Here is a 27,205-nt window from a genome sequence, read left to right as displayed (position 1 = left end):
GAGGCAGAGGGCTCAGGGAGAAGACTAGAATGTCTCCCTCCCAAGATGGCGGCAGAGAATGGCCCTGGGGACATGTTATGTTATGTTATGTTATTTAATCTTTTGTATAGCGCACGGCGACTCAAAAAGAGTATCCCGGCGCTTTTTGGTAAAGGAGTGCTGCATCATAATAACATAACATATTTGAGGCATGATTGGAGGCCTAAAGACCAGCCTTCCCTCCACTCAATCAGCAACATTACTACAGTGGATCGGGAAGGAATGGTGGTAAGGTAACAGAGTTAAAAGGCGGTGTGTAGGAAATACTAAGGAAAGCTAATGCGGGGAGCGTGAGTATTGGGAACAAAAACCGGAATTTAAAAAGTGCTGTTTGCTAAAAATCAATGAATCACATGCAGCTAAGACTTTTTAATAGGTTACGTAGCCAATTTCAAGCAGGTACAGGCTTCTTTTAAAAGAATCTAGCATACAACTACCAGTTCGCAGCCTAACAGCTGCATCATAGAAGGTGTATTACAGTCAGAGAAGCTAATTGGTTTACTGAATGATGAATGCATTCATAGATCTGTAGACAGTTTATCTTTGTCGACTCACGGACTAGAGAACCGTGTGTGCAAAACCTTTGTTTACAGTGGGGGATTAAACTGGCTGTTTACCAAGGGTGACTCTATTTTCTGGTTACATAAATGGAGTAGCATCGTTGTAAATAGTGCGATTTTTTTTATTACTTGTTGTACAGCTTTTATGATATTTTACATAAAGCCTATCAATCAATCAATCAAACCTACACTTTTGTTAGGAGTGCACCCCCCTCTTCTTTTACTTTTAACTTAACCACGCACTCAGGGTTCATTAGGACATATTGACAAAACTATCATGCAGTGTTTTAACAGCAGACACCAACATGTACATTGGAATTGTTTAAAATGGGAGCTTTATTTATCCGTCAAAACTCAGCAGCCTCAACATAAATGAGTGAAATTCTCAGTATACTAGAATGTCAAGAACTGATCAGAAAGTCAAGTTATAGTAGAAAAGATGACCCTTGGAAACCAGTGGCATGCAGTGACAAGAAGAAATTCCAGATGGTGTTAAAAACCTCCAAACTGCTGCAGAGAAGACCAGAATGGGAGAGGGCAAGCATGGAACAAGGAGTGGATGCTAAGTATGCAACAGCAGGAGAAATGTTAGACTGGTGCAAGGATCCGAGATTGAAGATGCTTTATAAAGCCCCTTGGCAGGTACCACCTGACACTGGGGCTTGTATCAGACCAGAAACCTCTTGACTGGGAGGGGTCAGTCTAAGAGGCTTGTTTTAGAAATGAACAAACTGAAAGATTATGGCCTTTGGTGGCTGTATTGAAATAATACCTATCTTGATTGGCCACACTGGACAGATTTTTCACTCAGTTAATTTGATGCTCCCTAATATTAACCCTGATGGCCGGGACAGTTTAAGCATACTCACATTGAAACTCTAAAATTCATAGCTATAAAAAGAATCAGGGAATATATGAAATGGTGGCAATCAGATGATATCAGATTGAAGTTCTGTTCTTCCAAGACACTTACAAAATGGAGGAACTTGAGTGGATTATGAGACATCTGAGTATTATTGCAGTGCTTGGCCACAGAAAATTCCAGTGTCAGTTGAGCCACTATTTTTACAGCTCTTAGTGAATGTTTTAGCTGTACATTTTCTTTCTGCTGTTTTTCAAAATGCAGACCTTTCGCATCAGAAATAAGAAATATAGACCCAGATGTATAAAACTTTCTTGCAAATGAACTTGCAACGTTGCAGCGTCTCAAAGTTAGTGAGCAGAAAGGCACCCAAGTTAGAAAGATATGGCAGACTTCTACTCTCAGAATGCAGCAAATAAGAAATGACGGAGAGAAATAAAGATATTTCTACTTCTAACACCAGCTGCAGGTAGGCACACAATGTTGGCACAAACCCAGGTTTATAGACTTTAGTAAACCTGGATTAGCATCAAAACCTATAATGCCCATGCTTCACCCATGAAACACCTGCCCGCAGCAGCGGCCGGTGCAGGTAAGCACGGTGTGTAGGCACAGACAACAGAATAGGGAAAATTAAATAAATCCTATTCTGTCATCCAAAGGCAGACCTCGCCCCCCACCCCCTGCAGCCGCACCTGCCCCATCCCACTGAGCTTACCTGTACTGGCTTCTGCTGCCTACCCTGTCCCAAGCTAATGTAAAAGCATGAACTGTAGTTAGTTACTTCAATTTTATAAAGCTCCACGAACACCACAAGGCCAATTAATCCCAAATATTTTTTTGATATCGGCCGCATCTAAAAAGTGATGCAACCCTGGTGTCAAATGTTCAAAAATCTCAGCTGTAATCTTCCAGCTACTAAATTATTTTTCTGATCTTTTTCTACCATGTACAGCCATGCAAATAGGGCCGATGGATTCACCAGAAGCTCCTCGGTACTGAAGCATTGTCAGCTTGAGATCATCCAGAATACATAATGCAGAAATCATACGTCATTGACATAATCAGCATCAAGATTGTTTAAAGGAATTTTGACATGTTGTACAAGACTTGGAGGATATAGTGTCCCCCTTTATACCACAAGAAGGATAATTCTCTACTCTCAGGACAACCTACACGTTTTTCCTCTCAAAAATATTATTTTCCATGTGGTTCCTTATTCCTTATCAGCCTGATTCATGTACGGGCCGTTTTGCGTGGCCCTAATAGCGAATCATAGCGACTCGCTATTGAGGACACGCAAAACGGCATTCATGTAGGAATTGCTAAATAAATAGCGATTCCTACATGATCTCTATTTGCGAGTAGAAAATTGCTACTCGCAAAAAAAGGAATAACTCCCCATTCATTCCTATGGGCCAAAAGGCCCATAGGAATGAATGGGGAGTATCCCTCATTTGCAAGTAGCAATTTGCTACTCGCAAATCACATAGCGATTTTAAGGGTGCCAGGGGTGTCCAAAGGACACCCTGTAGCACCCCTAAAATGCACATTTGAACAGGTGTTGCGCACACACATGTCCAAAGGACATGTGTGTGTGCAACATGCAACTTAGAAAAATGCTTTTAAAAGCATTTTTCTGAGTTTTTGCTATTTACCGAGAGGTCTGACCTCTCGGTAAATAGCGGCCCAAAAGTGCAAAATCGCAATTTTTTTTTGTGTCATGAATAGCATTTGAGGAATCTCTATTAGAGATTCCTTAAATGCCATTCATCGCAAATATGCGAATTCTTACATAGCGATTTTTGCATTTGGGATTGTGAATACCAAATGCAAAAATCGCACTCGCAAAGGGCCAGATTCTCAGAATCTGGCCCTTTTGCGAGCGCTTTTGGCTACATGAATCAGGCTGTATGTACCTTAGGTGAAGCAGAAGGAAGCCTATGGATTTTCACTGATTCTGTTTTCAGGATTTAGTCAGCCAAGGAAGTCACACCTGGTAAATTATCAAAAGTATGTAGAATTTAGTAAAAATTTGTGAATTTCACTTTCCGGTCTCGGAAGAGAAAATGAAAAAGAAGAAATTGACTGCTCAAAAAACCTCCAACGGGCAAAAATATTGTTACGATTTGGTATTGAAAAATCTTGCGAAATATGAACGATGGATATATTTTAAATGTTTCACAAGTGTAAAAATGTTTGTCGAGGCTTAGCACTTTCAAACTAAACAGGCTCTGTAACCATTTGAGTGTACTGCTAAACATAAAATTGTAAATCTATTATACATTTCTTTATATTACAAAGGGCCATATGTCGCCTTGTAATGGTTTGCAATTACCAAATAGCAAACTTTTGTGATTCACTATTTGGAAATCGCAAACACTAATGTACAAATGTGTTTTTAATACATTTTGGAATTCTTAGTGTATCGCTAATAGACCAAATGGGAATCGCAGAAATCACAGGGATGGTGGCGTAGTCGGGTCAGGAGACTACCATGTCTGTGATTGCTTTTCAATCAAGCAATGCATTTTCTGGGGAAATACAGCCTGTTTTCCGAAAAGGAAAAATGATGCATGAAAACATTCCCTAAGAAGAAGTGGGAGACCCCTTCCTAATGTGCATGTTTTAATGGCAAAACATTCACACATATCGCTGCAAATCGGGAATAGAAAGGGATGCCCTAAACATGCCCCTTCATAATGCCGAATTGCTAAATCAATCAATTTGAGATTCGATAATTGGTTACCGAATCACAAATTGGGACTTTGTACATTGAAAAATGTCTTTTTTCATTAGTTAATGAAAAAAAGCTTTGGACATTTGGCTCAAATTGCTCCTCTCCAGGATCAGGGGGAAGAAACATATCTTAGCATAAGGAAAAATCAATACAAATTATTAAGTAGTACTATAAGCTCACAGCTGCACCTTGTAGGGCTACCTATAACACAGTCCATCCTGACACAATCAGAGTAAAATGACTGGCTTAAATATAAACAAACCTAATAAGGTGCCCATCAATGTTCCCAATTTCAGGTAATACCCATTAACAGTAAAACTCCTGGGATGAGCTACAAGTGGAGCGCTGTGTGGCTAGAGTACTTTGTCATGCTCCTTACCTGAGTTTGCTGTTGTTACATTGAAAACTGTGCACCCTGGAGTTCTACAAACATTAGGTTATAGAGCCCAGTTTCTCCTTCGCATTATGATTTGTCAAGTGCTGAGTTTAGGATCAGTCTTTCACTTCTTGTTTGATGGGTTGAAGAAAAGTTGACATCTTCCTGAAATCACGAAAGTTGCCACTGGTGCAAAAAAGGTTTTAGAGTGGATCCCCTCTGCAAAGTCGTGTCAGAAAGAACAACAAACAAAAAACCCAAAAGGACAAAAATCATCCAAAATGCTGAGACCCTGGGGCATATTAGCAAGGAGTAGCGATATTTATCGCTAAATGCTCTTAGCGCACTTTTTTATCGCTGCCTATCGCCGAATATTATCGCAGTGATAATGTGCTACTAGCAACGTTTATCTCCCAAGCGATACAATATCCGGCGATAGCGGCTCAATGCGAGACTCGCATTAACGCCAATGGGGGCTTAATGTGATAATCCACCCCACATTGACTATACAGGTAAGTCACCTTTTTAGCAGGCGTTGGAATCTAGCGATAATCGCGCTTACCGCAATTGTTTTTATCGCTTCGCCTGCATTGCTAATAGGCGATAGCTGTGTTAGCTACTGTTTTCAGTCGCTAACAGTTTGGTTACGCTCACTCTGCATGTCATTAGCGATAAATATCGCTTACATGCAAAGCAGGCCCCAAACCTGTAGCTATCGCCTATAAGCTATCGCTAACTGCTGTTAGCAACAGCTTGCTAGTAGGACGATAAAAATATCGCTGCTTTCGCGGGAAAAAGTCCCACTAAAGAGGCAATATTGCCCTTGCTAATATGCCCCCCAATTTCTTGCAAGGCTCATTCTTGGATGCTGGGTTTGGTGAGACGGGAACAGCACTGGGGCTGGCAGGCCTGTAATCTACCAACAATCATGGCCAGAGAAAACTGGAGCTGACCTAATTATAATGACTATAACAGAAGTTAACAAAAGTATGGCACAAACTATTATCCCAATAGCAGGAGCATGCCAGAACTGATTTACTCGGAACAGGAATCAGGGGACATTTTTGCAGGAAGAAGGTCCTTAAAATAGACATATTACAAGGATTTTCATGTTACTGGCCAGCTTTGATTTGCGTTTATGTGTGGTGGCTATTGTACATTGTTTCCATTTGGTGCTGATCTCGGAAATATGTTTTTATGTGCTTGCTATTTTGGGGTGGTGTATATATTTTAGTGGCCATCAGTGAAATGTGCTTTACTAAAGGAATGTTAACCGATGCGTCCTCCATGCTTCCAGCGATGCTAGTTGTTCTTCTGGAGTGCTGACTGTTATGATGTGTACTTACGTGGAATTTCTCCTACGGCTCCACAATAGAATGTGAGTCTGAGGGGACTGGAGGACTGTCAGTTCCAGCTGATTTCCTGAGGTGATAGGAAGCCAGGTTGTGCTGGTTCCTAAAAACGAATTCTACTTTCCTTGGGGCATATTATCAAGAAACAGCATTAACATTATCACCGCTTTAGCGGCAGAAAACTGCTGCTAAAGTGGCGATAATGGGCTTGATAATACGCCCTTGTGAATTCCCATAGAAGCCCATGTTCTGGTGTGAACATGGGCTTCTATGGGCATTCTCTACGGCGTATTATCAAGCCCATTATCGCCGCTTTAGCAGCAGTTTTGTGCCGCTAAAGCGGCAATAAAGATAACGCTATGCTTGTTAATATGCCCCCGTGTCTCTTGTATTACAAGATTACAACATAACACTGACATTGAAAGGTTGGTGCTTTGTTAGGTTGCCACAGGAGATAAGGACAAGACTGCAGAGCAACCAGAGCATGATAATCAGGGAGTACCATACATATGCGGGCAGGCGCAGCTCAACTCAGTCTATATGAGACACACATTCCTCTTTATTGTTGACAGAAGAAAAAATCACAAAGAGGCTGTGTTTAAGAGTTCAGCATATTTGAAATCATACACAATAATTATTCAGCAGAAAAAAAGATACACACTTTCGCTGATTAACAAAGGACCTAAGGACACAAATCAACTCAACTTTATTTTAGAGCAAATCAATTAAGTAGTACCATGATTCAATTTTACATGCAATCATTCCTAACCTCATGTTACTCTAGACGATTGAGATCACATCTATGTTGACTGGACTGATGCAAGAGACCCACAGGTGACATTTACACTCCTGAATATTGGGACCTTACAATTACCAATGTCTCTGGGATCATTTTAAATCTCAGCCAAATCTTGACTCTTCAATTTCTTGGGTCGTAGGTTTCATTAGCAGTCCCATCTAGACTAGTGTTATCATGACTTCTGCTCACATCAAAAGGGAAGATTTGCGCTTAGTCAAATACCAGTGTGTCGATCAGCATTGCTGTTTTTAAGAAACATGTTTTCTCTTTTTGCATGGAATTATAAATTCAGTTCTTTTCATGTGTGCTTTAAAACTGCAAATTTTCTCCCTTCTACTGTTGGAAAAGCCAGAACACCTCCAAACACACACACCTAGAAAAACATGCTAAATGCAAATGCATGAAGTGAACACTACAATATGATATATGGTTTGGGATATGATGTGATATGATACACAAATTGGTATGATATGAGATATGTTATGGTATATGATATGATATGATAAACAAGATGATATGATATGAGATATGTTACAGTATATGATATGATCTAATACACAATATGATATGAGATTGTTTATAGTATATGATGTGATATGAAATGATGCACGATATAATACGATATCATATGAGATATATTATAGTATATGATATGGTATGATACATGATGTGATATGATATGATATATGATATGAGATGATATTATATGATATTATATGATATGGTATGATATGAGATATGTTACAGTATATGAAATGATGTGATATTATATGATATGATATGCTCAATCTATCCATGCTACGTAAGTAAAAACATTGATCTGACAGTGAGTAGTCTGAGTAACAACAACACATCTAATTCTGATGCCTGAAATGTTTTAAGACCAATTCTGTTTCAGTTTTTTAAGGGCCTCCTTCACATCATTGTTTCTCAAGCTGTAAATCAGGGGGTTTAACATTGGAATTATTGCTGTGTAAAAGACTAACATCACTCCGTCCTGATCCATTGAGTAACTGGAGCTGGGTCGTATGTACATGAAGAGAATTGTTCCAAAGAATAGAGTGACACAGACAAAGTGAGAGGAGCATGTGGAAAAAGCTTTCTTCCTACTCTCTGAGGAGTGAATTTGCAAGATGGCAGAAATAATGTAAGCATATGAGAGGACAATGTAAGAAAGTGAAAGTAAAGTGAGACTACCAACTACAAAAAATAGCACCGCCTCGTTGAGGGAGATGTCAGAGCAGGAGAGTTTCAGCAGTGCAGGGACATCACAATAATAGTGTTTGATCCTATTCGACCTACAGAAGGACAGCTTGAACGTGCAAATGGTATTGAAAAGAGCATTGAATAAGGAAATTGAGTATGCCCCTAGTACAAGACCAATGCATGTCTGTTTTGTCATAATAGCTGTATAGAGCAAAGGGTTGCAGATTGCAGCATACCGGTCATAAGCCATAACTGCCAGGAGAAAAACTTCCATGCTCCCTGTAAAGAAGAATAAAAAGAGCTGTGAAACACACCCTCGAAAAGAAATGGTCTTCTTTTCTGATAGGAAGTTCACCAACATATTTGGTGTTGTATCAGTGGAGTAACAGATGTCCACAAAGGACAGATTACTAAGAAAGAAATACATGGGAATGTGCAGATGAGGAGTAAATGTGACCAGAACCATGATTCCAGTATTTCCGACCAGGGTGGTGATATAGACCAGAAGGAAGAAAATGAAGAGGGGAACCTGGAGCCTTGGGTCTTCAATCAGACCAAGAAGGATGAACTCTGATACAACTGTGTAGTTTGTTTCTTCCATTAGTCCAGAAAATATAGTCTGCCAAAAGAGAGACACATGAGAAATATGGAAGTAGGATATACATCTTACATATTCATCACTTGGGTAAGGCCATACATGTAATATAGGCAGAAGAAGAAAACATCACTGATTACATGCACTGCATATATCTTCTGTCAAGTGAATTTTGAGCCAGTGTCTCTAAGCCATAAATTTTACTAAAGATATCACACTGGATTTCTATGGTGTCTGGGACAATGTGGACCCCGTATGTGCTAGCGCTGTCATCATCCAGCTTCTACAGTTCAACACTTACGATGTGGATTGCCCCCGCCAGGCCTGTCACATTGTGCATGTAAAAGCACAACATGTACTTTTTTACATTGCGGTGGGTGCTGCTTGCAGAACCGCCTGCCGCAATGCAAAATATACAGGATGCGCCTGCAACACTGGCGGGTGCATCATTATTCATATGGCAGGACCGCCGCAACTATGGCGAGCGGTCCCTTTTGAGGCTGCAATGGCGGGCGGACTTTGTCCGCCCGCCATCGTAAACGGCCCCGTAGATACAAGTTCTAATACCTTCTTGCACAAATAATTTCTTTGCTTTGATGGAAACATTAGGTTCACATTCCGGCTCAGCTCTTTCCACATTTCACACCTGTTGCAGTGAGTGCTTGAGGATTCATCTTTCTTCAAAACATTAATATATTATATTACGCAATGTGCTATTTTATATAATGTTGAACATGCAAGGTGTAAGCTTATCTCTATGTGGCATAATCCTACAGGCCACAACAAAGTTTGTTTGACATCAAGCGACTTTCATCTCTGCTTGAAGATTAGACTTTCAACATAAACCTGCCGTTAGGGAGGGAATTGAATACTGGGATTTTATTCCCAAAATGGACTTTGGATTATTTTCCTATAGCCAAGGTATTCCTTACTGGACCTAGAGTCTGCCCAGAGTACTGAAGAACAATTCATGCACTTTAGTACTGTTTTGGTCTTGATCCACTGAAACAAAAGCACACAAACTCTAACAGGCTTCCACTTGACTCTACATGGACAGTGAAGGAGGTCTGTCTGTTTGTTCCTACTTGACATCTGGAGTTAGGTGGAATAGCTAATTCAAAGTATTAGTCCCAGGAACACGTGATCTTCTGACCTAACTGTAGTCATATGGAAAAGTGGAGCATACCAAGCTGTGCAGCTCAAACACATACTAGATTCTAAAGCCTACCGTAACCTGGGACTGGTTGTTAGTGTTGACCAATCATCACTAGTCAGACAAGGGTAAATCCGGATCCTTCTGTCAAGGGTTGTCTCAATGCTCTTAGTGGTACACCCTTGAAAAGGATAACAGACAGCTGCCACTGCTGTTGCTGATCCTGCTAGTCTTGGTTAGGTCACTGCAAACGCAGCAGCTCAGACCACTAGGAGGTACTCCTGATGGTGCCTTTACCTAGGTACCTATGCCATCCAGTCTTAAGAAGATGGTATTAAACAACTGCATACCTTAGCCTACAGGATTCACCCAACCACCACTGTAAATTGCATAGATATATTATCAATTCGCTTTAGGTTCTTCATCTGACACTGTGACACCTAGTAAATATTCCTGGAGGTTCAATGCCACAGCACATCACTGATATTGCATACAGTATATGTCCATTTCAGTATCAGCACCATGCTGGCAGCATCTTTTTCTACTTTTTCTTCTGCCTCCTGAGTTCTTCCTTTCTTAGCTGCAGCACTTTAAATCATTCCCCACAGCCTCGTTATGGATTGCCTCATGTGCCACTTATTATATCTCACACCTCTGGTCAACCTGCATCATCCTTCTTTATTGGGTAGGGGAAAGGCTGCTCCTCTATTCACTCACACTCTTCCGTGGATGCTGCCAATGTTGTGGTCCCAAACTGCCTAAATACCTCATATCCACCTTTCATGCCTATGATGCACAGAAGCCAGCAATACCAGTTTAAAAGCCTGTATCTATGGGCCTGATTCACAGAATGAAATTAAGACTCAATCCTAAACTTACTACTATTTTGGTATTCACAGAATGCACTTACTACTTTTGGAATTCACAGAATGAACTTACTACTTTTGGTATTCACAGAAGTTAGGATTTTGTCTTAAGTTTGTCTTAAGACAAACTTAAGACAGACTTAAGACAGACTTAAGACAAAATCCTAACTTCTGTGAATACCAAAAGTAGTAAATTCATTCTGTGAATGCCAAATGTAGTAAGTGCATTCTGTGAATAGCAAAATAGTAGTAAGTTTAGGATTGAGTCTTAAGTTCATTCTGTGAATCAGGCCCTAAGTTCCTTGTTAAAGTCGAGTTGTGAGGTCTCTTGTCACCTGTAATAAGAAACTGTTGTAGCTTCTGAACAGTAATAAACAGTTGAGTTGTGATGCAATAAAGTCTGATGCCAGAAGCCAAGGTGAACCGCAATTTATAAAGCATGCAGCTGCAGAGCAAACAACGGAAATTAAAACTGCCTTTCCATTCTAAAGTTGTATTTTTTCTATATGAGCAGGGATGAAGAGAAAAGAGATATTTAAGGCACACTGCAGTTCATTACATTGAAGAAAAATCTCTCTGCACGTTTGCATGCATTCTGTACCATAGCCCTTTTAATCAATTTTAGTTAAATTAAACTGATTTTCGTGTGTTTAAATTTGCATTACAGGCTGTTCTTCTTGCTGTCTGTAACCATACTTTATTTTCCCTATGAAAGAAGAAGAACTAAACGATGTAAGTAATTTGAGGGACTATTGAGGGTGTGACCATATATTATGATTAAGTATAATCTGACATACCATAAAAGGATATTGCAAGTGAACTCCCTTGATCTTATACAGAAACTTGGTTTTGGCCTCATTTTTTTTCTGTTTGGTTACTGAACTCCTTGGTAACAAAATTCTTATAATATATGGCAGGGGGTACATTATACATTATAACATTATGTACATGGTTAGGCTTGTGTACAGTCGATGTACTGGTTTGTCAGAGTTTACCTTACAAAGAGGTGAGTGAAAGCAGCCTATGTTCTATTGTTCTACTCTTTCAAAGGTGTGTACAATGCCAGCTGTTATATTTGCTGCTAGATCATTTCTCTGTAGAAACACACTATCATCACTCATCCAAGATCAGGAGGGAACTTCAAAAATCCCCCTGAAAGCAACATTTTCAGAGTTCCCTTCTTCTAGACGAATAAGTTCAGTCTCTCGCTGGACTTAAATCATGCACAAAAAGTCAGCATGACAGAGGAATATTTAGTCGGTGTCTGCAGTCATACACATGTTAAGACCCCAGTCACTGTCATTGCTTTGGTACCATGTCGTTTTATATTGTCCCTGAGCTGAATTGGTATGTTATATATCATTGCACATCACGTCTTGCCATGTCATGTTGTGTAATGTTATGTTATTTAATGTCATGTTATGTTATATAATTCGTATAGAGTGCATTATCGCTCTGACACTGATCTGCTGGTGCTACCAATGAATGAAGCAACATGTAGCTGCTCAATTAAAGACCCTCGAATGAGGAAGCGTTCAAGAGTTTTCACAATGGCGTGTGCTATGGAGTTGAAGAGAGATCCATAAATATGGCGAGTGTACTGAAACGGATATACCTAATACCTCAGCAATGCAAATGCAATACTCACCAATACAATGCAAGTGCTTTCTAGTGACATTTTACAGCCTAATGTTACGTGTAAGCACAAGCATTTATCATTCATCAAACAAGATGGTACATTTCTTCTCTGGTAAAAGAAAGCACACAAAATGTACAATATACACAAAAAGCATTGCGATGATAAAATACATAGGTTAATGTGTATCCATCCCAGCATGCTGTAGAATACTTACTTGGACCCCTCTAACAGTACAGCAAATCTTTCCACTACGTCTCACGTATATCCTCTCCATGGGCCTCATTTATGAGAAATGATGCATCGCTGCGTAATAGCAGCGAGGCGTCACTTCTCAGTGCGCACTCCTTGCGACCTGATTGATGCGTCATATTTATAATATGACGCATCATGTCGCAAGGAGTTACAGATACGTCAGTATTTCTGAAGTATCTGTAGGCGCAAAAGTGACGCAACTCCAGCAATATGTACTTTCACATGGGCAAGTCCCATGTCGTTAGTGCCTGCATCAGTCTTACGCCTGCCATGAAGCAGGCGTAAGACTTTTACGCATTAGCGGCCAAGAAATGGCGCAGTGAAATCTTATATATTTCACTGCATCACTTCCATGACCCTTTCTTGTGTCAAAACGCCCCCCCCTTGCATACATTATACCTGGCGCAGGTATAATGTGGCGCAGGTGTTTACAAAGTGACGCATCTACCTAGATGCATCACTTTGTAAATATGGCGCAACAAGGCGCATTTTTTATGCCACCGGTGCGTCACAAAAAGTGACGCGCCGGTGGCGTAAAAGTGACCCACAGCCTCATAAATGAGACCCCATTTTTTTTATCGTCAGTTAATCGGTGTAGAAATATTTAGAATACAATATAATGCTGCTTTCAAAGGTACAAATACAGAAGAACAGGAAACATCTCCAAAAGATCAGGCATGTGTTCATGTTCCAACTTAGCATAGCTTTTCTACTGCTGCTCAGTTTTATTGGCTATGGCTTTCATTATTAGTCTGTAAATTCATGTAGGCACGATAACAGGTCTTACCTGGTCCATCAGAACTGTATGGTTTGATTTTATGCATAGACATTTAATTTGTTGATTATAACTCATTTAGAAATAGAATTGTAATGGGCCACTCGTATTTTACCAGTAAGGCCTTCGATAGAAATGGAGTTGTCGGTTGACTGGTTTGTAAACCTTAGTCAAACAGCAGCTGCAATCCTAGTCAGAGCAAGTAGAAGGAAAACTTTAACTTAACCGGTGCTCACTCTCTATCAACTTGGCTCAGACCAGTCAGGCTTAACTTAGAGGCAATTTGTAAAGTATTTGCGCAACACCTCAAACAGTCAGGGCCCGATTCACAGAACGAACTTAAGACTCAATCCTAAACGTACTACTATTTTGGTATTCACAGAATGCACTTACTACTTTTGGCATTCACAGAATGAACTTACTACTTTTGGTAGTCACAGAAGTTAGGATTTTGTCTTAAGTTTGTCTTAAGACAAACTTAAGACAGACTTAAGACAGACTTAAGACAGACTTAAGACAAAATCCTAACTTCTGTGAATACCAAAAGTAGTAAGTTCATTCTGTGAATGCCAAAAGTAGTAAGTGCATTTTGTGAATCGGGCCCTTAAAGAGTGAAAACATCACACCAAAAGGATCTCACACCCAGGTGAACGAATTGAGCTTAGTTTAATAAATGAAACAGAAATAAAACGACAACAATCCAATCAGTATAACCTAAGTTATGAGTTTTTAAATATTCAAGTGTAAAATAGTGCCTAAAAGCACAGAGCCCCAACCACGCTATTTGCTCACACTGGATCGGGTCAAAGTCACAAGTTCTGGCTGACCGCAATGGAGTGCAGGTCTATTACAGTAGCTAGATTAGTCCTGCTGATGTTTACCTCTAGTAGCTTGGCACAGAGCAGTCAGGTATAACTAGAGAGAATGTGTTAAACATTTCTACAAAACTTCAAACACACAAAAAAATTCCACAACAGATTATAAGAATAGGGCTTAGTTTAATAAATAAAACAGGACCAAAATGAATAAAATCAAATAAGTAGGACTTGAGATATTAATTTTTTAAGAATAAACCAGAAAATAGCACCTAGAAGCAATAAATGCTTGCTTGGGGCATCTGGTTGCACCTGATGAAGACAAAGTCCACATTTTAGGGTGACGGAGATGGAGCACTGGCCAGATACAGAGACATAGTGAGACCCTCTTGACAAAAGTACCTTGAGCCTGAATGTTGATGGATGCAGCCCAAGCCATGCATCAGTGTCGATCCACGCAGTAGGGGTGATAAACTGGGCCTGATCTGCACAACAGTGACAATGCATTGGTGATGATGAGCACAGAGCTGTTAATGTGGAGATTTGGTGTCATCGCCATTGATGGACAAGAGGAGACCTCGATACGCCGGTTCTAGTCATGAAATAGAAAGTAATTAAGTTGTCTGATCCATGCAACAGGAGGGATGCACTGGAGTGACAGAGGATGACTGGGTTTTGCTGGAGCAAGCACATTAGGCCTCACTTCCAAGGTTCCAGGACTGGGCTGGCACCACTTGGCAGGGCAAACTCACAGATGGCAGTGTCCAGGTGCAGAAGAAGGTAAGTTGGAAGTCTTTTATGTAACGGAGACTTCAGATTAGGAATGCCAGCCAGCTGTTCCTTGGAGTTACTCTAGGTTCAAGTGATGCAGGTTCAGTCCTTTTCACCCAGGCAGGGAAACAACAGGCAGCAGAGCAACACAGCAAGGATCGAGTCCAGCAAAGCGTCAGTCCATCAGATTGGCAGTCCTACCGCATCACAGTAGTCCTTCCTCCTGGCAGATTCTTCACAGGTCCAGAAGTGTACTGAATTGGTGGTGTCAGAGGTCCAGTACTTATACCTGGTCCTTGAAGTACACAGAGGTTCTTCCATCCAGCCCTCGCTCTGGACTCACTACAGATGGGGCATGCAGCCTTTTGTTTGGGGAGAAGACAACACCTATTCAGTTGGAAGTGAGGCTGGGTCCACTTCCACCCTCCCTTCTCCCAAGGGTGGCCCATCAAGTCACAACAAAGCACCCGTTGTGTGTTGCTGTCTAGGGGAATACACTAATCCCAGCTGTCACCTTCCCCTGACGTGAATGAGAGACAGGCTGAAGGTGCCAAATGGCTAATGTAAGGAAATACCTAATTTCTAAAAGTGGCATTTTCAGAGTTGCAATTAAAAATCCAACTTCATCAAAAGTGTGAGTTTTAACTTGTGATTCCAGAGATACCAAACTCAAAAAGTCTATCTCTGCTCATTTAGGAATAACACTTATAAAATGTAATATGATAAGCCCACTGTTATCCTATAGAAAAGGTAGGCCTTGCAGTAGTGAAAAAAGGTATCCACTACTAGGACATGTGAAATGTAGTAAACTTATGCTCCTCGCAACATGGCCACCTTTGGTCATTAGACCTTTCTCTATGTTCCCACCTCTTAAGTCCCCAGATTACTTGTGTGCATTCTACTTTATACTTGAATGTTCTACATTTGTCAGTTGATGGTCTGGTCAGCTGGCGAGGTGTAGTGCTCTGCTGTGTCTTAATAATCTATCTTGTAACGTACGTGAGAGAGCGGTTCATAGAACTAGGACAAAAGTTCCAAATCACAACAGAGATTCATGTCAGAGTGGTTCCCAGAACCAGGACAAAAGTTCCAAAAAATGACAGAGATTTGTGACAGAGTGGTTTCCAGAATCAGGACAAAAGTTCCAAACCACGACAGAGATTTGTGACTGAGCGGTTCCTAGTAGAACGAGCACAAAGATCCCAGAACCACGACATAGAATTGTGACAGAGACGTTCCTAGAAGAACCAGGACAAAGGTTCCAGTACCATAGGTACCCCCCAGCCCCCAACATTCTGTGGGCCCCCTACGGGCCCCCAATAGCGAAGACTGCATGCCTTGCCATGGCGGCAACGCTACCATGGAAAGGCTCATCTCCGCCCTCATCATCATAATATGGCTGGCGGTGTCTTACAGACACCGCCACCATATTGTGGCAGTTTTCCACACGGTCGATGTGTTGACCAGCGGAAAAGTGGCGGTATTCCCGTCCGCCGTGGACCACCCAGCCTAATGTGGCGGAGGTGAATCATGGATGGATGGCGGGCGGATCCAGTGTTTTTTTGCTTTCACAAACTAAAAACTAGCTAAACGACCACTGGCAAAACAATCAATATTTAATCCCTGCTGTGCGTCTGCTCAATTTAAAACAAAGACCTACTGTCGCACTCCATCAGTTTTTAGGAATGGCTTTCCATAAAAAACTGTAGCATTTTTGCTTCGATAGTAGGGGGTCAGAATTGAGTTGCACGCAGAAGTTTTTCCAAGTGCGTGTTTTACCTTTTTTCACACTTTCAAAGTATTTGTGCACTTTTTCACAATATTTATTTATGGTTTTGGAGGTTACCAATAATGAGAACCGGAGCAGACTGGTCAGAACCTACCAGCAGCTCCCATGGTAGTGTTTCCGTGAGGTACCTTCAAAACTTTCCCACGTTTTTCTTTGTTGTGATATGCACATTGACTTTTTGTTGTGAAATATATATGTTTGGTTGTATACGGGGGAATGACACTAAACAACATTTAAAATGGGATAGGAGCACCTAGATTGGACAGCATTACATAAGCTGGTACTAAAATATTAGAGCCAAGATATGCCTTGGGTATGCTCAGGAAGATTGTCCCATATTAGAGCAGGTCATTTTGTGTGATTGTATACTTTGAGCGACCTGTTTTAGATCCCTCTTAAGCTCATTTTTGTGCATGAGACTGAATAAACTGAGACATTTTGTTACATCCATTCATGTCACCTGTTTACTGATCATCTCACCATTCTATTTTAATTCCAGTTTTCCAGACAGGGGATGTGGATCCACTATTGAGGTTTTAGAACTGATTTGGAGTATTTCTCTTTCAAGTATAACTTTCTGACTGTTGTTCAGACACAGCCTGTTTGCTAGGTGATGGCTCTCACAGTAGAAGTTTCCAAAACATGGACACAATGAAGCAACCTGGCTGTCTTCATTCTTTCTGAATAGTCATCAGGAATCGGAAAAGGGGCATCCCTGCTTAGAAACTTTGACACTATTAATAAGAGAAACCTATGACCTACCCCTTAATTCTACCATCCACCCTATGTCATCACGTAGGAAGGACTATCCACCAGCAATTTGTCAAAAAGGACTTTGTTTAGGGTTTATAGCCTCTATCCACAAGGATGCAGTCTATACTCTCCTATTTTGTTGGGAAGCTGTTTCTACTGTACATCACATCATGAAAAATACATCTCACTGGTCCATGCATTAAGACTTTCATCACACAAGGAGTGGAAGTATGACACACGTAGAGGTAGAATTACTAATGACTTGCATTGCTCTTGCATCAAGTAATGCAAAACAAGCCCTTAAATGGGATTTACTCAGTAACACAAAGGCAACTTGTGTGGCTCTGAATTACTTAGTGTTGGAAAACGAGGCAGTATCTTTGAGGCCTGCACAAATAACATGACTACATTTATCCTTCACTGGGAACCAAACACCCAATTGTAGCGCCTGACTCTCATTGGGTAGCGTTGCAGACCAGTCTGAGGCTAACTCAAGGGAGGTGTTGTGGGCTAGTAATTACCATTTGCAGATACGCAGCAATAACACTCAAAAATTGATTGTCCGGGGGGGCGTGGCCAAGCCGAGGGCTAAGATGGCCGCTCGGTAGAAACGCTCCAGGGAACATACGGGCCTGTTTGCAATTTGTCCCACATGCAGTGACTCATAATGTGCGGAAAGGCTAGAGGAGTGAGAAGGAAGCAATGCTGAACACAGGTGTCTGATTGCACGAAGATAGAGCGATCCGGGCGAGACTGGGGAGGGACCTGTGTCGAGGCTTCTGGATCAGTAGCACATGGACACAGGGACAGACCCGACGGAGAGAGCGGAGGCGCAAGCGGACTCGAGTGCTGGAGAGGTTAGTGAAAACTGCTCAGTTGTCTCAGTTGCCCCCCACCCCTAGTTCCAAGTCAGTGCACATACAGCCTGAACTGCCAGCCCGGCCCCGCGACCCCCCCACTGGTGAGTGCTGCGGTGCAATGGGCAGGGCCGCGAGCTGCAGTAATCGGGGGCCCGGGTGGCAGCCGCGCTCTGCAGAGGCGAGGTGAGATAGTCCTGTGGCACGTTGGCAAGGGCAAACTGATCGGCCTGCCCGATATTGCCTCCATCTGTTACCGCACAACAGGCGACCAATTAGGCAGCATCAGAACTGCGCCAGCCAGTAACCCCCAATGTTTTTTGAAGCTCCTGGGCAATACCTGCACCGCCACAGAGCACGCAGCCATACTGGAACGCCACCCTCAGCTTACATTTAGATAAACACCGCAGGCTGCCCGTCCTCCTCCGTTCTCACTTGTTGTGAACCTCTCTAAAGGCTCCGGGGACACACGCCGAGCTCTGATACACGCCAGCTCCATTGCAGACTGCGCCAAATAGATGCCATTGTATCTATCAGCACTCGGTCAGGCCTTCCGCACGTCAGCCACCACGCAGATAGACGAGTGGCCACCCATGACCACCACGTATACCATTTGACACACTGCTGTGGTCAATAGGTAGCTGTTCAGGTTGACAAGGCTTCCCTCCTGGCACCACTGATGGGGCATGGGCCAGAAGGACCCCAAACAGAGAACTCTCCCATTTGAAAAAGTGGCGGAGAGCGCGCCTTTGCAACACACTGAAAATGCTGAAAGCACGCTAGCCATGGAGCACGCAGCGGGTCCTGAGTCAACTGTCGCCGCTTTGCTGCAGGAAATGAGGGCTGGATTCAAGGCACTAGCCTCTCGCTTTGACAGTTTAGACAAGAACATTGCAGACATGAGGGCCAAAATAAAAGTCCATGATTGGCGTCTCGACGTTGCAGAGGCCGTATATCGGACATTGAGGATGGGACAGCGCAGTCCCTTAAGAGGCTGGAGAGAGCGGAAAGACTACTAAAAGAGTTGGCGATTAAAAAATAAAGATTTAGAATCCTGAAGTCGCCGCAATAACGTCTGCATCACAGGAGTGCCAGGGACGATGGCGACGGGCTGGATGGATAAAATTGTGGAAATATTACTAACAGACTTGTTTGGAGCAGAGGCCTTCACGCAGGCCTTTGTGGTGGAAAGGGCCCACCGATCACTGGGCCCCAGACCCAATCCTGGCCTCCTCCAGACCCATAATAGCACCCCTTCTTAATTTTTGAGACAGAGACACTGCGCTAAGTTTGGCGAGGGAACGCAGAGAGGTAACCTGGCAGGGGTCGAAATTGTCCTTTTGTCCTGATTTTACTGCAATGGTCCAGGAGGCCTCTCGAAAGTTCAACGGAGTGAAGGCCACGCTGCGGAATCTGGGACTCAAATATGGCATGCTCTACCCGGCGAGACTGAGGGTTGATATAGGCGGCAGGTCCCATATTTTTGACACACCGCATGTGGCGCAGGAGTTCTTCCAGACATACAGACCGAAAAACACGCAGGCAGTGGCGGGTGGATCTCAAGCCTCCCTGCGCACAGTGGCTCAGATGCAAGTGCTGAGCTTTTTTTGAATCATGGCACTGATTGACACTAGTGTCTACTTCAAACGTACCTTTGTATTCAATTGGGAAATGTCTGATATTATTCTAAGAACTCACATATGGCTTGTTTATCCCGTTCAGCCACCCCGCAAGGTGTATCCGATTAGTTGGTTCACACCCATCATGGGGCTTTTAGTTGGCATTATGCTTTCTCAACAGAGAGTGCCTATGTATGACATGCTATAGTACTTATTTTGGGTTGGCCTCCTCTGGGTTGACAGGGGGCTGGGTGGGGGCGGTGGGTGGAGAAGTGAAAATGTCATTTCAATTGTTTGTTTTCGCACCATATTTCAACGTTCTTGGAAATATTTGACATTCACAGCAGTTCAGACAGGATACAATGTGATAGATGAATACTTTGAACTCAATACCGGTTTGATTGACACCAGGGCGGGATTATGGGAAGGCTTTAAAGCCGTTTTTAGAGGTGTCTGCATTTCTAAAAGCACAGGTGTGCTCAAAGATCTCCGCAACACAATGACACGTATTGAATGAAACATCACAGAGATTGACTCTCAGTAACTAGGCTCGCACTTCTGACGAGTACAGAGACACTGCTGACCAGGAAATATTGGGAGGGAGAAAGACCGGGGAGGGTGCTAGCACAATTGCTGAGACCTCCGAATTGTAAGTCATAAATCATAGAGCTCCAATCGGCTGCCGGTGAAACGCTTGGCTCTACCTCGGCCATCAGGGATGAATTCATAGACTATTATATCACCCTTTACACATCTCGGACAGGCGCTGATGACACTGCCCGGACAGACTATCTCGAGGAAATCGCATTGGTTTATTTGGAAAAATACATGCAAGACTTCTTGGTGGACCCAATATCAGTAGACAATGTTACACGCGCCATCGAAACAATCCGGGGCTCCACGGCCCCAGGACTAGACGGCTCTACAGGAGATTTTTATAAAGAATTTAAAGATCTCCTGGCACCGGAGCTCATTGAAGTTTATGCGGAGGCATTGGAAAAGCAGATACTCCCCCCCACATTTCGGGAGGCAGTCATAATTCTCCTCCCCAAGCCCAGCAAAGGTCATAGAAAATGCGGCTCATATCGCCCTTTGTCCTTACTTAAACTGGATTACAAAATATTGGCTAAAGCCTTGGCTAATAGACTGGCTCAATTAATGGAGTTCATTATCTCCTCGGTGCAGTCTGGCTTCATTCCACATCGGTCCACTTCTTTGAACCTAGGCACACCGTTGGCAGTGTTGCACAGAATACAACCAGACACCCCCGCAGCCACGATATTATTGGATACAGAGAAGGCATTCGACTCTCTGGAGTGGCCTTTCCTCCTAGAAGTGAGGAGACATATGGGCTCACCCTTCGGTTTCATCACAACAGTCGCTCTACTATATAATAGGCCTGTTGGGCGACTCGGTCTAAATGGCACCCTTTCTACACCCTTTAAGCTGTCCCGCGGGACACAACAGGGTTGTCCCTTGTCCCCACTCTTGTTTATCCTAGCAATGGATCCGTTGATTAGGCATTTTCAAGAGCGTCACATGCACCGTTGACCTCTTAGTTTCCCTTTACGCGGACGACAGCATCTTATATGTCTGAGAACCGCAGACAAACCTTGCATCCCTCATAAATGAAATTATACAATTTGTAACTTTCTCATGGTTGGGTATAAACTGGCACAAGTCCATATTTTTCCATTAACTTTGGGCACGACCCCCTGGGAATGTGAGTATCCCCTGGAGTGGTGCCAGGACTCGGTAAAGTATCTTGGTATACACATACATCAGGATACCTCTCACATCATCCGTTTGAATTACAGCCAAGCCGTCCACAGGCTGGAGGAACTGATTTATAAGTGGCTACGGTTGCTATTATCATTAGCGGGTTGAGTTGCAATCCTTCCCAAATTTTTATATCTTTTTAATAACACACCAATTCCGCTAACGGACGTTATTTTCCACACACTTAGGGGCATATTATCAAGGGGCTTTATCTCCGCTTTTTTGGCTTTAAAAGCCAAGAAAGCGGAGATAAAATCATCTCCCTATTACCTAGCTGTCGCTAACACCAGCTAACACCAGTTAGCGACAGCTGGTAGGAGATAGCGACCATCTTCGGCCCCACTTTGCATGTCAGTGATATTTATCACTAATGACATGCAAAGTGGGCGTGCCAAGATGTTAGCGACTGGAAACAGTCGCTAACATCGCTATCTCCTATTACCAACTTAAGGAGATATTCGCGCTAAGCGCGAATATCTCCAAAAGGTAACACCTGCCCTGAGCAGTTCTTAGCTATGTTATCCAATGGGAGGTGGATAACATGGCTGAGGGGATTAGCTCGGTAATGCATGAATATCGCTGACTTTTCAGCGATATTCATGCATTGCGGCCGATTTTTATCGCATTTGCAATAAACCTTGGTAATACCAAGGTTTATTTGTGATAAAAATTGCCGCAGCTCAGCGGTAAATTTTTGTCTCTAACCAAGCAATAGCGATAATTATCGCTATTGCTTGGTAATATGCCCCTTAGTTCCCATCTGGTCCGATTGGTATGGGGAGGGAAACAACCACACATCCCCTGGTCCGTCCTAACACTACCATACGACAGAGGGAGGTACAGTGTTCCCGACTTCCAACTGTATTACTTAGTGGCACAATGTCGATATGCACACTCCTGGTACCACCCTGATGCACGCATTCCCTTTCTAGACCAGAGGAGGACTTGGTGCTTCTGGATAAACTGTCCGCAGTACTCCCCGGAGGATTCCCTCGCAACAGATGTGACATACAAACAGTTTCTACCACCTCCTTGGCACGGGGGAAATTGAGAAAGGTAACAGGAGCTGCGCACTTATATTCGTCCCTCCTTCCCCTACCTAACGCTCGTTAGTTCCCCTCACAGGCAAGGGCTTAGTACAACATATGCTTACTACACTGGACATTAGTAAAATAGGGGACCTTTTCTCCGAGGGACATGTATTCTCTTTGGATGACGGCGCCAGGCTGACAGTTAGCAGTTTTATGATGCTCTTCATTATGGCCCGTGTCCGGTCAGCACTCCGGGCCACGATTCCCACATTCCCGCTAGAACTGGAATCCTACCCCCCAACATTTCACTAGTGATAGAGAATACGGATGGGGCCGACTAATTTAAAAGATGTATAAGGCTAGCATCAACATGAAACCAGTAAATGATAATAACCTCCTTCAGGGATTGGAGGCGGATATAGGGGAACTCATAACCGACGACCAATGGGCAAAATGCGAGGCCACTAAAGACATATCCCTAAACAGTAGACACAAACTGATTCATTTCAAATTTTTGCACCAGGCCTACTTTACGCCTGCTATGGCACACAGGATGGACATCAACAGGTCTCATACATGTTTGAAATGCGTCGCCCCTCATGCTGATTTTATACATTTAGCCTGGACTTGCCCACAATTGCAGTCTTTCTGGGCGGGCATATACACAAACCCTGGGAAAAATAATTCAAGTCCCACTGAATCCAGTACCTGAAATTGCGTTGTTGGGCTATACGGTGCAGATCCCCCGAAAAGTCAAGAAGCTGGCCTCTGTAGGTCTGCTTTTGGAGAAAAGAGAAGTTGCCATACATTGGGGCCAGAAGTCTGCTTCTAAATTGCAGGATTGGTTGCGCAGCATCGCATATTCCAATGTTAATTCAGAATGCTATGCTGGCCTGGTGTCGTTGAAGTCTCGCCCCCGGGGCATATGGGGGCCATTCAGAGACTATGTAAATGCTCAAAAACAGGCCTCAGATAAGCGGATAGAAAACAGCATTGTGCCGGAAGGATTGGGTTGATCAGGTAGCAGCCATACACACAGCGAGACTGTACCAATGTTCGACATGGTGTATTCATGTGAGGCACGGAGAGATAAGGTTGGGTAGATATTGAGATAACAATTACGTGACTGACAGGTGGAGTTGGGCTTAGTGCAAGATTTCCGCTACAGGATAAGTGTAATACTGTGAAAATGGCTTTGATGCTGTTATGAACGCGATTGCAATTGAACTTAGTAGTGCGAAAATCAGAATTGACATAATGTTTGTTTGTATTATCATGTGCAATGTTTCAATGATCTAAATAAAGTGTTAAAAAATAATTGATTGTCCAGTCTGTACTTTGCTTTATAAAAATAAGAGTGCATTTATTGAACGGACACACTACTCAATTCTATGCACCAATTTACAAATATACATAAGCTGTTGGAATTACTTTGTGACATTGCATAACATCTACACCCCTCCCGCAGGGGGGATGGGGTCTAGTACCACCATTCCCATGTATGCACATCATCTTGCCCCCAATGTAATTAGTTGAACATAACCTGGAGCGAGGGCCCTGCGCACTGGCACCATCCCAGTGGCGACCCACCCCATTATCTCAACAAGCATTTAAAACAGGTAACCCTGCCCTGGTGACACATAACCCCGACTGTGCATTTCCTACTGACCCTGTAGTATACACCTCTAAATCTTAAGGACTATCAGTCTGGGTTCTTCACCTAAGCGCAGCAGCAAGAACACATGTGTAAGTATCACTTTAGAATGACAGTACTCATCACATTTGTGGATCATTAAAATGCATTGCAATCACAGCCCCTAAAGGCATCACAGATGAAATTAAGGACTACGCAAATACAGCCAGACACCCTAGCAGGAATGTCTGGCAACATAACCCCACTTGGCTTATGACATCACCTTACACGGGCACCTCACATTACACATGTGACCTGCCCATTACGCCAGGCTCCAGCACCTTCTGCCTTAGCAGACCACACACCAGAGAGAGCTTCTCATGCTGTGCAAGTTCTTGTAAAAAAGTTGGGGAGGGGGCTGGCAGGAAGTCTCTGTTTGCCCCATCACACAGTGACACACCACTTCTCTGCCCCTGCTCCCTCCTTCCTGCCCAGGGTTGGTTCAAGATGGTGTCGTCCAGGGTCTCCTGTCACATGGTTTCTGAAAAAGCCCCTTTCCCACAGAGCTGCCTTTTGCCTAGTGCAGCCTTGTGCCTGGAACCCAGTGATAGCTGCTGATGGATGAGCCTGTAGCTCCGCCCATCTTCTCCTCCTTGGAGAAGAGGCCTTAGCTCGCGGAAGAAAGGTTATCAATCCAGCCTGCTGAGGTCAGCACTCAGCCAGGCCCTGGTTATGTCTGACTTATGGATGACCCAAAAGCAGTACAAATATGACTTTGGACTCTGAAGAATACTTCTTCTCACACCCGTTTCAGTGGTTTTTAGTGCGTGTCTGGAATCTGAAGGCCTTAGGAGAGTTAATCTAGTCCATGAGCTCCACATCCCATTAGGGGAATAATGAAGTGAAAAACAGTAGAACATACTAACTTTCCCTGGCATGTTTCTTCCCACTGTATAAAGCCTATTCCATGTCACCACCCCCTTCTGCATAAGTCTTGCCACACCAGTCTATCTGCACCTGCTCCTTGGCTGTGCACGCTAGAAACCTCCCCTGCGCAGCACCTACACATGTGCACACGCATGTATACACATGTGTCTGCATGTAACCAGCCCGGTGTCCCTTACTCCAGCTGCTGCGCAGTGGCCTGGTCAAGCCAGGGGGACACCAGTAAAATCCCCATGCAGTCTCTCCCATTATGCGTTAACTGTGGGTGAGTCCCCACTTATGAGGCTCCCCCACAGTAAAAGCTCCAGAATTAAGTGCTCAAAAAGTGAAAAATCTGGGCGGCCCATAGAGTCAGAACACCTTCTAACACTTAGTAAATCCTGAGTAATGCAAGACAGCACAAACCACTTACCCTGTGTTAAGAAGGAATTGCATTGGTGAAGCATGGATGTTCTCATGCATCCGCCATGAATTTTGATGCAATCCTTCATTCATTAAGGGGAGAAAACCTGGGATTGCATCATAATGTATGCCTTCCTAAGTAAGGAGAGGAGACATATCGGTATTGCTCCCCATTACTTCTTCTTACTATGTGTGTAGCATTCTGCATAGAAATGGATAAATGCCTCATATGCATCAAAAGATTGTTTTTGCAGGTCCCCCGTTCTACACAGAAACAATCCTACTTACAGTGCAGGCACCCTCTTCCCCTGGCACAAGGGGGCCTGTGTTAGCGCTAGGAAGCACACCGTGCACCAACACAGGGAGAGAGCAGAAATACATCATATCTTAGCAGATCTGGCACATGTCTGCTCTCTCCCTGTCACACGCCACACAGCAAGTTGTCTTGATGCCTTGCATGACTTCTTAGTAAATCGGCCCCTTGCAACATGCCTACCTTACCTACATGCAGATAGAATGTCAGTGCAAAAAGTTGGTGATCAAACAGAGTTCCTCTGTGGGTCAAGTGAGACAATCTGTCTGAGGCTCCTTCACCCCCTCTTCTGCTCATCAGAGCCTTCTTATATCTTGCGCTTCCCTTTACTAACCATTAATCATATTTCCTGACTTCAGCCATCTAAGGAGGATATTCAAAAGAACTTGCGATAATCAATGCAAAAATTGATTATCGCAATGTTTCATATAGCCGTCTATTGCGGGAAAATAACTCTGTGTTAACGTCCTATTCACAACACGGCAGTAACATGCAATAGTATCCCGATAACGCGTCAAATGTCTGCGTTAAAGTCACTGGCACGGCGATGACAATCTAAGCCTAAACGTGAAAATAGTTGCAATGGGTCCAACCGCGATAGAAAAATCAGCAATAAGCTGCGCCAGGCCTACAATTCACACACAATAAAACAACTGCGAAGGACAATGGAGGTAGCCGGAGCAAGTACAGAGGACAACCAGAACCCCACAAGTCCTCCGGAGTACCAGCCTGGTCAGGGAATGGCAAGGACACGAAGAAGAGGAAGACGCGGTTCAGTCTGCAGAAAAAGGATCCTGATAACGGAGGTGATAGAACACCATCAACTACTGTTTGTCACCTCCACTGTGTCATTGGCAACAAAAAATTTAATATGGCAGTCCATTGTGGATAAGGTGACAGCAGTCGGAGTGCGGAAGAGGACAATGGAAGAGGTCAAGAGGCGCTGGAATGATGTGAAGCTCAAAACCAAGCAGAAACTCGGCAACAACCAGAAGGCAGCAATGCAGACTGGAGTTTGGAGTCCTGCTCCACAGGAGAAGCTGGATGAGATGGAGGAAATGGTGTCCACAGTCATTAGTGTGGAGACGGCGGCAGGAATCAGGGGACCGGACACTGCTCAACATGACCTGACACAACAGCAAAAGGGTGAGTAACAACCAGGGACTGGGGGGACGAGGGGAGATGGGCACATTGGCACACATGCACAATTAAGTATATCATATCTGTGGACAAACCATGCCCCGGACCCCCAACTCCCACCAAGAGACCAATGTATCCAAGTAT

General features: G+C 43.4%; 1 protein-coding gene across 1 annotated transcript; it reads right to left on the bottom strand.

Moving 5' to 3' along the window:
* Positions 1-7,605: 7,605 nt before the first annotated feature.
* LOC144768771 (olfactory receptor 8D1-like) lies at positions 7,606-8,535 on the bottom strand. The gene has a single exon (XM_078652697.1). The coding sequence runs from the start codon at positions 8,533-8,535 to the stop codon at positions 7,606-7,608; it is 930 nt and encodes a 309-aa protein (XP_078508823.1).
* Between the last annotated feature and the right edge of the window lie 18,670 nt (positions 8,536-27,205).

This window comes from Lissotriton helveticus, chromosome 1_1, assembly GCF_964261635.1.
Source record: "Lissotriton helveticus chromosome 1_1, aLisHel1.1, whole genome shotgun sequence".
Lineage (NCBI taxonomy): Eukaryota > Metazoa > Chordata > Amphibia > Caudata > Salamandridae > Lissotriton > Lissotriton helveticus.
This window is presented reverse-complemented; position numbering and strand designations above follow the sequence as displayed.